The 12,446-nt window shown below is 40.0% G+C and overlaps 1 protein-coding gene across 1 annotated transcript; it reads left to right on the top strand.

The window, feature by feature from the left end:
- On the top strand, positions 1 to 11,165 carry lrrc8da (leucine rich repeat containing 8 VRAC subunit Da). The gene is made up of 2 exons (XM_028019705.1): positions 1 to 919; positions 5,694 to 11,165. The coding sequence occupies exon 2, from the start codon at positions 5,696 to 5,698 to the stop codon at positions 8,234 to 8,236; it is 2,541 nt and encodes an 846-aa protein (XP_027875506.1). The 5' UTR covers positions 1 to 919; positions 5,694 to 5,695; the 3' UTR covers positions 8,237 to 11,165.
- The last annotated feature ends 1,281 nt before the right edge of the window (positions 11,166 to 12,446 follow it).

Here is a 12,446-nt window from a genome sequence, read left to right as displayed (position 1 = left end):
TCTGAGTTAGGAGATTTTGAGCAAAAGTCTTACAAGAGGAGGAAATATGATGCTGCGTTCATGTCCTAAAAGGGAAAGGGAGTTATACATATAGAAAAAACCTCAATTTATATTGAATCTGTTTCTCGGTTTATCATTCATCTACTTTGTGAACTTACTGGGAGGTTAGTTATTTTCGCAGACTTGCCAGAAAAATTATTAAACTCCTCTTATTAAAAGCCCTGTTCGTTATATTGTGTTCAAAACACTTTTTCACCCATGGTTCCATGGTCTGATATAGGCTACTTCCCGAATTTCTTAAAGCAGTTTTTGGATCCTCTCAGTTATCCATTTTATGTTTGGAATCTTAATTTAAGTTGTACTAATTTTTCCACATGTCAAATTTCGATTATAAATCGTGCTCCTTGAGGCTCCAACAGTTTTATTTTTTAATTTATTAGCAAATAACTTACAAATAGCACAGAGATTTGTTGCGTTACAATGATTGTTCAGAAATTGTCCCCTTTTCCCCCCACCATGGTCAGTAAACGCAGCATTTGATAACTAGTAGGCGGCGACTACTGGAACTTGCTCTTATCTAGTCGACCAATAGGAAAGGCCCGTTAAACCCACAAACAGCGCTGAGCGCGGCTCCATATTGGATCGGATTTCGTCTGAGAAACACATTGCTCGGGCGGGCATATTATCTAATACACCGACAAGAAGCTCACTGTACTCCTAGGCATGAGGACTAGCAGCCGGCAAATACCACTGTCACGCACAAACCTCCGGGACTCTGCTTCTCTGAGCGGCGTCATTGTCTCCGCGGACGCTGTTATTAACGGCGCTTAGAAATTAGGTTAACCACGCACCTGAGGAGCGGCTGAAAAAGTGGCATGCAGAGTGAGGAAGACACACTTGGACTGAGATAACGTTGACAGTAAGTATATTTCCCTCTACAAAAACATATAAACTAAAAATAAAGTATGTTACAGTGACATACCTGATTTATTAAGGCCCAAAATACATGGTGACGCTTCACTTTAACATGTCTAATCAGGTTACCTGACCTTCTGAGGCAGAGTGAGGGGTAAAACTGCGGCGTTCAAGAGCTGGCTGGAAAGGTCAAGTTTTTCCATCAACGGAGCATGGGGGAAAAAAACAATAAAATTTTCTTTTAGGATATTTAAAGGATATGTAGAAAAATGCCTCATGATGTCCAGCAGCATACACTCGCCGGTGGCCATCTTAGAAGTTACAGTTTATCTCTGAACTTGACTTGCTGTCCCGCTACTGTCACGTGGGAGCTGCAGTTTTGCTTATTGTCTTTTTGTTGTTTCTTCAAAGGTTAACCAAGAAGGCTTGTTCCGCTTTTTTTCTAGACACATGCGACACTTGCTAAGACGCAATGAGAATTGAAAGTTGCTCATGAAGCATGTCGGATCTGTTCAGTCAATATTGTAGTTTACAAACCAGCTACTGGGCAAATGGATAGAGGGAAACTCTCTGTTTGAGATATTTTAAAGATGTTAATGTTCTCTTCCTTAAGGAAGAAGAACTTTACATCAGATGACATCATAGAAAACCAAAAAATGATATCAGCCAGGGAAAGCCTAGTATGTGTATCTCTATTTTCTCCATCCATTTACTTGAACTCTGTGTAGCTGCAAGAAAGCCTCTTGAGTTGTAAATTTGGCAACAATAAAACATATGCAACGGGTTTGTGAAGAGGACCAGGGCAGTCTGGAAAGGTCGCATATAAAGATCTTGTTTCTTGCAGGACTGGTTTGGCTCTTGTTTTCATGTGGCTGAAATGATTGTCTGTCAGATATACTCCTATTGATCTCAATCCCACCAGTTGGCCACAACATGCATCTACAATATAAGCTATACCATTACCATCAGTCAAGTCCACAGTGCAGAAGTTAGAAAGAAATCCCATCGCCTGGCAATCGAAGATAAAGCTAAACTGGTAGGAATTTTAACTGCATGCAGTGCCACTTGTTCTAGAAAATCCTGTAACTATTAGGAGTTCATAGATGAATTGACATTAATTTTATAATATTGATGTTTGGCTTAATTATGTGAAACCTATTTTATCAACCGATCTTATCTATCTCAGCAAACGTCTGAAAATTAACCAGTGTCCCCTATTGCTCTTCTGTCAGAGAGAAAGACAGCCACCAGGTCATGTCTGCACATGTGCAATTCAAATAATCACCGCACTGTTGGAAACTCAGCAACTTTGTTGTCATATTTAGCAACTTTTTAGACAAGAAAAATTAGTATCGGTCAAAATTGGAATCAGCGAGTCGAGCTTTTTGAAGGTTGGTGATCGGCGGGAAAACTGCAACCAGTGCATCCCCGCCAAATATGCTACATACCAATCAGAAGAAAAAATTCAAAGGCAAATTGGTACCAGTTTAAATTCTAAACATGATCATAACTGCTAACTTTTATTTCAGCTTTGTCTCTGGCTGAGTTGAATAAGGGCTTTGGGGCACTAGGGTCAAACATATCAGGTTCATCCAACTTTAATTCAAAGGTAGTTGACACTTTTGACTTGCAGAATTAGCTGATCTTTCTTTTTTTTGTGGTACTTCTGATGATATTAATTCAAATGCACACAAAGCAGACTTGGGTCTTTTTCTACAAGTGTGCTTCTTTAAAAAAACTTTTTATTGAAATAAAATCTTGTAGGGGAAATCAGCACAACTTTACACAACAATGTTTTTATAGTCAGTGTTTGAATAAATCTGTACCACTCCGCAGTGTCTTTAAATTGAATGAAACAAACTAGCGTTCTGCGTCCAGTTTATACTAACAATCAATATGCAGGCCTGACGACGTTGTGGCCTGAGGAAGAGTAATGCCAGGACTTCTCCTGCTGGCAAATCCAATTTTCCCCCGTTCTCAGGTGGTGGAGGACAGGTCTTGAAAGCATCAAGTGTTTCAACATGTCATGGTTAAAAAAAACAAAAAACAAGGTGTTGACATCAGTGATCTCTGCAGTTTATTCAGGATTTGACTGAGTCAGCAACCACAGTTCTGAAGCCCTAGAAGAGCGAAAAATACACAATATACCTCTATCTTGCATGGACTCTTTACAGTCACTCATATTTAATTATGTTTAATTGTGTTAATCTATTAATCAGATACTAAATTACCTAGGTGTTCTTTTACGTTTTGCACCATGAATTTTGGTAGAATCTTAACCCTGTTGGCGACAAACACTTCAAGGAAAAATACTTCAGGCTTTTTAATTGATACTGCTATTGCACAGGCAAGTCTGAAATATTTACAACATATGTTTTAGAACAAGCAGTGCTTTGTCATCACCCGTGTTGTTGACTGGAAAATCCCTTTGCTGCAGTCCCAGGGACTGTTATCCCTTGTGCATAAGAAAACAGTATTGGAATGTAAACAGTATTAGAAAATGAACAAGAACAAATGTTTTTTTTTTAAACAAACACTGTTTTTATTATTGCCCTACGGAATCACTCTGACACACAGTCTCAGAGGCTTCTGTCTCTCTTTTTGTAATAAGAAGTCTTTATTAGAAATTGAGCTTAAGAATTAAGAGCTTTCCAGCAGCCACTGCTTTTTCAAATAGAGCTAAATCTACTGTCAAGGCTACTACATCGGTTTTCCAGTCAGCCTGCGTTCCCTGTTTAACCATAAGAAAATATTGTATTCATGTACTGTGTGTTGACATAATTGCTCAAAATTATTTGTTTATAATCTAAAATATTTGATTTATTATTTATGGAAAGTGCATGCAGAGTTTATAGTTTCTTTAGCTGTCCCCAAATTATGTGTTATATTACAAATCTATACTACCGCTACTTGTCCACATTCCGTTTTTGCCTACTGTGTCAAAAAAGCTTCAAACCCCAAATTACTTTTAGAATCTTCTTCACATCATGTCTGTCCTGTATATCAGTCTTAAAATACATCTGTAAGCTGGTTTAAATATTTGTTTTTATTGCCCAACCTACCTCAGATATGGTAGATTTAGTTGGTATGATAACTAAATCTTATTTTTGTCTCCCCAGTGCTGCTTTCATGAGCCACATATGATTCAGCCTAGTCTGACCACTAGGAGGTGCCAGAACACCTCTAACTAAAGTCTTGGTATTAGAGGCATATGTATCAGCCTCTGTGTGTCTTCAGAGGAATGATGCTAATTTGTGACACTCATCCAGAAGAGCTTATGGGCTACATGACGTTAAGCTGTTGGCTCTAAAAGATGCTGTACTTGCTAATGTTAAGGTAATTATATGGACATACAATTAAAGCTACATGACCATAAAGTTACAGAGAGATTTATTTTTGACTTGACATAAAAAAAACAACAAAATCACACAAACTAATCTAAAGAAAAATACTGTGAGCATAGTGAACATGCCTCGATAACTAAATTAGGATTGACTTTCAGGCATTCGGTAAATGAAACAGGTGAGCCAAATGGCTGAGTGGATCAGAGGAGAAGAGTTTGGGGTGGAGGGTGTGGGTTTTGGGTAAGACTATGTAACATGTCTGGATTCAGCAAAATCGTGACCCAACACGATTTGGGTCACAACACTTAAACGTTGTGAAGTAGGACTGAAAAACTCTGTGACAGGAAGTGAAAGTTCAGTGCAGCAGACCATAGTGCAATTATGGCGCAGCCTCCTACTCAGCAGTGCCATTGGTTACTCATTTGCAGCCTGTTTTGCTCCGATGAAATAAGACTCCAGCAGCTAGGGCAAGGAGCAACAGTGTGGCACTCCACTTTTCTCACTCTGCTGTTAAATGGACCAGAGTTTAAGCTTGCTTTTACCAGAAACCTCCATTGAATTTTATTTTAATAACTTCCTTCTTTTGTGTTTTAAAGAATAGTTATGACGTTTAGGTCTAAGCTTTCAGAATGTGTTTATACTGAGACATTATGACTGGTGTCGAGGGAATTATGGTGTTTTTGTGTTGGTAGAAACATGTCGTAACTCATTCTCAATGTTGTACGTTTGCCATGTTTGTAATTTAAGCTACTTCTACTTTATTTGACAGTTATTATTATAATTGTTATTCCATTTATCTCTTTGGATTTGCAAACTTCCTGTTCTCAAGCAAATGTTAATACATGTATTTAACAGCATTTAATGGCAACAAAAATCATTCCATGTCTGAATAAAGACATGTTACAAAGTCTTACACAAAACCCACACCCTTTCCTTGACCTAAGCTCAAGCTTCACATCATTATGTTTTTAAGGGGGAAGAAGTAAGGAAGCATTTCAGAAAGGAAAATAATCAAGATACTAGATCTGCTGCATCTGTTTGACTCCAGGCAGCCCTGGTCTTATAGCTTGTTGTTCTTTCAAATTATTGGGATTGATGGATTTGTGTGCCTTGGTTACCTAGGGATCGGGTGTAAACTTCTTAAGTTGTCTTTTTTTAGTCAACATTTACTAATTCAGGTACATTTCATCGTTAAGGATAAATTGCATAATGTAAAAAAGGCAAATTGTGAGTTCTTTATACAATTTTTCAATATCTAATTTAGATTTAACTATTTGGATAAAATCCCCAATTTAAAAAAAATGTTTGTAAAATAAAGAACTCAACTACAATTCACATCAGTGACTCTGAAATGTTAAATTTTTTACCTAAATAAAGAAACAGATATTTTATGATCTAAATAAGATAATGTCTTCTTTTTTTCCCCCATTGCAGTAATGTTTACGCTCACAGAGGTTGCATCCCTGAACGACATCCAGCCGACATATCGCATCTTAAAGCCATGGTGGGACGTCTTGATGGACTACCTGGGCCTGGTCATGCTCATGTTGGCCATATTTGCAATGACCATGCAAATCACCAAGGACCAAGTCGCTTGCCTTCCTTGTCCTGAAGAAACGGGTGGGGTTTCAGAAACTGAAGCTAATCTGTACTCCACCCAAAAAGGATCCTCTGCAACACCCACCGGAGCCCCTGTTACACCTACAATCCATTCGGGCACTACAGCGCAGTCCAACAAAGCCATCACTGGTGTTCTCACGACGCATCGGCCCGGAACAGCAGAACAGCAAACAAATCCCCAACCTGAACCAAGAGGGGTTAAAACCAACCTGGACTTTCAACAATATGTCTTTATCAACCAAATGTGTTACCATGATGCCTTACCCTGGTCTTCCAAGTACTTTCCATACCTTACACTTATTCACACCATTATTCTCATGGTAAGTAGCAATTTCTGGTTTAAATACCCCAAGACAAGTTCAAAGATTGAGCATTTTGTCTCCATTCTGGGTCGGTGTTTTGAGTCGCCTTGGACAACGAAAGCTTTGTCTGAAACGGCGTGTGAAGACTCTGAGGAGAACAAACAGAGGTTGACAGGCAGTTCCTCAGGACCAAAGCAGGTGTCTTTAGAGGGGAAGGATGAAAGTCCCGACACCAACCCATCCACACCAATGCTTGGGATCAAGGTCTCTGCAGACAAACCCATTGCAGAGGTCCCAAGCAGCATGACCATCCTGGATAAAAAGGACGGAGAGCAGGCCAAAGCCCTATTTGAGAAGGTGCGAAAGTTCCGAGCCCACGTGGAAGACAGTGATTTCATTTACAGGCTCTATGTCGCTCAAACCTCTGTCAAAACTGTTAAGTTTATTTTGATTCTGTCCTACACTTCCACCTTGGTTAAAATAGAATTCAAACATTATTGTGAACCAGACATAGAACAGCTAACAGGCTATAAAAAATTCTACTGTACACACAACTTGGCTTTCATGCTGAACAAGCTGCTCTTTACCTACGTGGTGTTGATCGTAATCTATGGAATGACATGCCTATACTCCCTGTTTTGGGTGTTCCGACGCCCTCTGAAAGAGTATTCCTTCGAAAAGGTGAGAGAAGAGAGCAGCTTCAGTGATATTCCGGATGTCAAGAACGACTTCGCGTTTCTACTGCACATGGTTGACCAGTACGATCAGCTTCACTCTAAGCGCTTCGGCATCTTCCTGTCGGAGGTCAGTGAAAACAAGTTGAGGGAGATCAGCCTCAATCACGAGTGGACATTTGAAAAACTAAAGCAGCATGTCACGCGCAATGTACACGACCAGCAGGAGCTGCACCTCTTCATGCTGTCCGGCCTGCCAAACGCTGTGTTTGACCTGACGGACCTAGAAGTACTGAAGCTGGAGCTGATTCCCGAGGTGAGATTTTCCGCCAAGGTTTCTCAGATGACCAGCATGCAGGAGCTGCATCTGTGCCATTGTCCGGCCAAAGTGGAGCAAACCGGCTTTGCCTTCCTACGGGATAACCTGCGCCGCCTGCATGTCAAGTTCACGGACGTCGCAGAGATCCCGCCTTGGGTCTACTTGCTGCGGAGTCTGAGAGAGCTGTACCTAATGGGGAACTTGAACTCAGAAAACAACAAAATGATCGGCCTGGAGTCCATGAGGGATTTGAGGCATCTGAAGACGCTATGCCTGAAGAGCAATCTCACGAAGATGCCGACGAACATCACAGAGCTCTCCCCGCATCTCCTCCGACTAGTGGTGCACAACGATGGGACGAAACTGCTGGTGCTGAACAGTCTGAAGAAAATGACGAGCCTCATTGAGCTAGAGCTGAACAACTGTGAACTGGAAAGAATCCCTCATGCCATCTTTAGCCTGACCAACCTGCAGGAACTCGACTTGAAGTCCAACAACATCAGAACTATAGAAGAGATCATCAGCTTCCAGCATCTCAGGAGGCTGACGTGCCTCAAGCTCTGGCACAACAAAATCATCACCATCCCAGCATCCATCGGTCACGTCAAGTCCCTGGAATCTCTCCACCTTTCCCACAATAAACTGGAGTCCCTTCCTTCAGCCTTGTTTACTCTTCCCAAGCTGCGATACTTGGACGTGGCCCACAACTCCATCACAGTGCTTCCACCTGACGTGGGCCTCCTCAACAACCTCCAGCATCTGGCCATTAACTCAAACAAGTTGGAAGCCCTGCCCAAACCTCTCTTCAGATGCACCAAGCTGAAGGTGCTTTGTCTAGGTCACAACGCGCTCACCAGTCTGCCAGAGACCGTGGGTCAACTGGTGCAGCTCACGCAACTGGAGCTCAGAGGGAACTGCCTGGACAGACTGCCCGTCCAGTTGGGAAGCTGCCGGCTGCTGCTGAAGAATGGCCTCAACGTGGAGGACCATCTTTTTGACACCCTGCCGGTGGAAGTTAAAGAGAGCATCAGCAGAGAAACAAATGTTTCCTTTAGTGCCTAATAAAACAAGTTCCATCTGAAAGACACAACTACATTTCTGGAAATGTTTGCAGAAACGGGGAAACAAATTTATTATTTACAAAAATGAATTCATTTACTTGATCATTTCAGAGGATAAAATTGGTTGCTAACATTAACATTAGGGGTGCACCGATAAATCAGCCCTGATTTCCTTAATTTTGGGAGATCGGTGATTCTCCGACACTTGCATCTAAAGTAAGTCGATCTTATCTACCTCGGCAAAGGTCTAGAACTCAACCACTGTCCTCTTGAGACGTTTGACTGACAGACCGGCCCACCAGGCAGTTAATAGTCAGTTCTCTGTTGCCAACTCGGCGACTTTCTTGCTATATATTTAGCAACATCTGAGACTCAAAAATCGGTATCGGCCAAGATTGTCATCAGCAAGTCAAGCTTTTTAAAGATCTATAATCAGCAATTGACCTGAAAACTGCAATCGGTGCACCCCTGATTAATATAGCTTCAAAGAGGCTTTTTTGTTAGCTAGTGCAATGACAGGCAAAAGTATTCTTAAAGTTTTAAGATTTTGTTCTCCCGTTAAATTTACATTAAGATCTTAAGTGATCGACCAACACAGAGTAATGTATGAGTATTTAGTAAAAGATAAAGGAGACTGAATTTTTTTTGTACATTTTTTGTAAACATATGCAATTTACATGAGAAATGGTCATGGAGACAATTTGTCTCCATGAATGGATACCAAGTGTTAGCTTTTTATTACGGATGCACCATATATTGGCATTAACTGAGCCGATATCAGATTAAATACAGAGCATGAACATCATCATCAGTCCTGACACAATATGTTTAAGGTCATTGTTTTGCTGCCCCAGAATCGAGTGTTTTCCATCTCCAACAGGATTTCCTCCAGATTAATTACTAACAATAAAATATACATGTGACTGACTGGGACTCCTTGCTTGGCCTGTCAGTTTGGGTTGAAATCCATTTCTAGGTAGGTTTCCAATTGTGCCATGCCATGCTCCTTTCCAAATGAAGAATTGATTGAAGCTCTGTGAGATGTTAAAGGTTTGGGATATTGATGTAGAAATTGTTTAAATTTGTGATCGTTCTCCCTGACCAGTCTGTGTTTCTTAGTCTCCAGGATACTGTTTGTTTGCCAATAAACCTCGGAGGTCTTCACAGACCCCCTGCATTTATGCTTGACTAAAATTGCAGGTAGACATTGTTGTTAATTAGTTGGCGTCAGAAAGCAGGTGGTTGTATTAGACATTATTTCAGGGTCTCAGATTGAAGGGAGCTGAATACAAACCCCTGCCATTCTTTTCAGAGTTTTAATGAAAGATAGTGAAAATCATGCACTGTTTGTATCATCATGCATGTACTATAATTTAGGAAGATGAGCTACGGCTGTTCACATTTTAAAACACTGTGGAAAGTGGTGAGAATTTATTGCAGTATTTTTAATTGGAGTAGATTTAATAGTGCTAATGTTTTCTCTTTGGAACCGTACAAATGTAAATACAGCACCTAAAATTAAAACTTTGTCCCATCAGGTTACTTCAGTGATTTTACTGCAGAACAGGGATCAGAACTTCTTTTATTTATTTTTTTGTTACTTGTATCTGTTAAAGCTGCCATGGAACCAAGAGTAGAACAAATGATGAAAGTAAAACCATTTGTCTCCATGAATGGATACCAAGTGTTAGCTTTGTATTATGCACCATATATTGCCATTACCTTGGCCGATATTAATAAGTGATGTTTTTCCTTGTTGCCGTTTGTGTGTGTGTGTGTGTGTTTCTTGAGGGGAAGATTGGCCATGTGACGTTCGGTCATGTGTCAAAAGGGCAGGGAAATATATTGAGTGAATATCAGTTATCGGCCATAAAAACAAGATATCAGGTAACCACATAAGTCCAAATTTTCATATCTGTGCATCCCATTTTTGTGGTTTAAAACATTGCTAGAAATTAATTCTTTTGATGATTAAAAAAAAAAGATCTGATAGACAAATCTCTATCGTGTTTCATTTTAATGCACTATGTGTTGGTCCATCACATAAAATCCTAATGGAATACACTGAATCTGGTGGTAATAACGAGACAGAATGTAAAGCAATTCAAAAGGTGGAAGGAGTTTTGCATTTCATTTTTTTGTTCATAGCTTTTAAGTCATTGTGGGGGGAAACACCCCACAAATGTAACTTTGTTATTCTCTTTTAACCAAAACCATTTGCTCCAGTGATTAAATGTAGATTTGTTTCAATAGTCTTTGTAGATGCTCAGGTATAATTGTAACCATGGGGAATAATCTGTTTTGTTTTGTTTTGTTGCCTTAACTGCTGCTATATTTGTTTTTCCACAGCAAAAGACCAAAAATGAAATGGAATGTTTTCTTGTCTGTCTGCTTTGGCAGAGCATTTTTATTTTAAAATCTCTTCTAGAAGTAAAAAACAAAATAGAATAAAAAAATCTCAGCCCTCCTATCTAGGTGGTTCTATCTGGTTTCTCATATTTTCTTCATGTGTATTTCTGTAGCGGACTGAATGACCTTAGAGTTGTAAAACTCAGCACCAGAAAAATACTTTTACCTCACTGTTGTAGAGATTGTACACTAAGGCCTCTGTGGTTTGTACCTAAAAGCTTTATGATGTAAAAACAAATTCTGAATGTCGCTTACCGATGACGTGTGTGTAGACTGAGAGCTGATGAAAGGGAAACGTGTTGGCTCTACCTTTTTAAATCGTGTTTTGATATTTTAGCCTGTGATTGAGAATGATCATTAGCTCAGTCACCTACTGATGATGATGATGATGTCTGCCTTCATTCTTTAAGTGTACCTCTTTGCAACCCTTTAAGTGTTCTTCAGAGCTCATGTATCATGTTAGTCATCTCATGCTGCAATTTTATTTGGCAATAAAAAGAAAATCTACAACATTGTCTGAACATTATTGATCTTCCTCATTTGAGTTATACCCAACATTAGGCTGTGGACAGAATAGAACATTTACTCTTTACTGAAATATACATACAAACTGTTTTAGCCCTTAAACCAGAGGTGTCAAACTCCAGTCCTCAATGGCCGCTGTCCTGCAGTTTTTAGATGTGCCACAGGTACAAAACACAGGAATGAAATGGCTTAATTACCTCCTCCTTGTGTAGATCAGTTTTCCAGAGTCTTGCTAATGACCTAATTATTCTATTCAGGTGGTGCAGCAGAGGCACATCTACAAGTTGCAGGGCAGTGGCCCTCCAGGACTGGAGTTTGACACCTGTGTCCTAAACCTATTGTGTTGCTGTGGTTTAAATTCATTCATCTGTTGATGTAAGGGCCGTAAAAACTTTTTCTTTATTTATTTATTTTTAAGTGTTTTACACATTTGTCTAAACTGTCACAATGTTGTCTGTTAATGGCAGAGAAATGACTCGCCATTAGCAATGACTTTATCTGTCGGTGGCTAAGTTGCCCAAGCATTTGTGGCAGGCTCTGGTGTGGGAAGCTGGTTTTAGCGTCACAAAGAGGAAGGGGGACGGTGTGAACAGTGTGTAGGATTGACAGCACTCAGACCTTCCTCCTGGCTCTGATTGGTTGTTTGTGACAGGTCTATTTCTGAAGATAGCTAAGAGTTGGCAGAACAACTTTTTTTTCACAGATTTGTCTCACAGCATTGACAGTTCCAAACAAGTATGTGAAAGAAAAAAAAAATTAATTAGCCACAACTGACTTGGAGTTATTACAGCATTCCTTATCTGTGTCACAAGACAAAAGATCAGTGTCAGTTTTCTTTATTTCTCCTTCAGAACTTTTCTCTGTATTTCCTGTCCAATCTGTAGACATCAGGGCCACTCAGGACTGTGCTTTCAGTGTTGCTTAGAAACGGAGTGAAAAATGTTATGGGGGCCTCAGCACCTAGTAAGAAAAATCCCCTACTATGAAACATTCAGAAGTTAAGTGATACGGCAAAACAACTTGCTTTTCTTGGCCTCAAGTTTAGCACATCAGTTTTCTCCGACCTTTATCATCAAATTTACTCATCCATGTTATCTTACAATGTTGGGATGAGCCCCACCAGACTAGATGGTTCTAAACCTGGTTAGGATTTTATAGGAATGAAGGGACCAGCAGTGTATGGGATCTCGTGTCCTGTTAAGGTGGAACAGTAGCATCAGTGTGGTCTACGCAGACATTTCAGATGAACTTTCTGAGAAAGAAGTCATTATTCACCT

The sequence above is a fragment of the Xiphophorus couchianus genome, chromosome 6 (assembly GCF_001444195.1).
Source record: "Xiphophorus couchianus chromosome 6, X_couchianus-1.0, whole genome shotgun sequence".
Taxonomy (NCBI): Eukaryota; Metazoa; Chordata; class Actinopteri; order Cyprinodontiformes; family Poeciliidae; genus Xiphophorus; species Xiphophorus couchianus.
This window is presented reverse-complemented; position numbering and strand designations above follow the sequence as displayed.

Bases quoted from the DNA above. Each gene is read 5' to 3' on its own strand.
- lrrc8da (XM_028019705.1), top strand. From the start codon at position 5,696: ATGTTTACGCTCACAGAGGTTGCATCCCTGAACGACATCCAGCCGACA.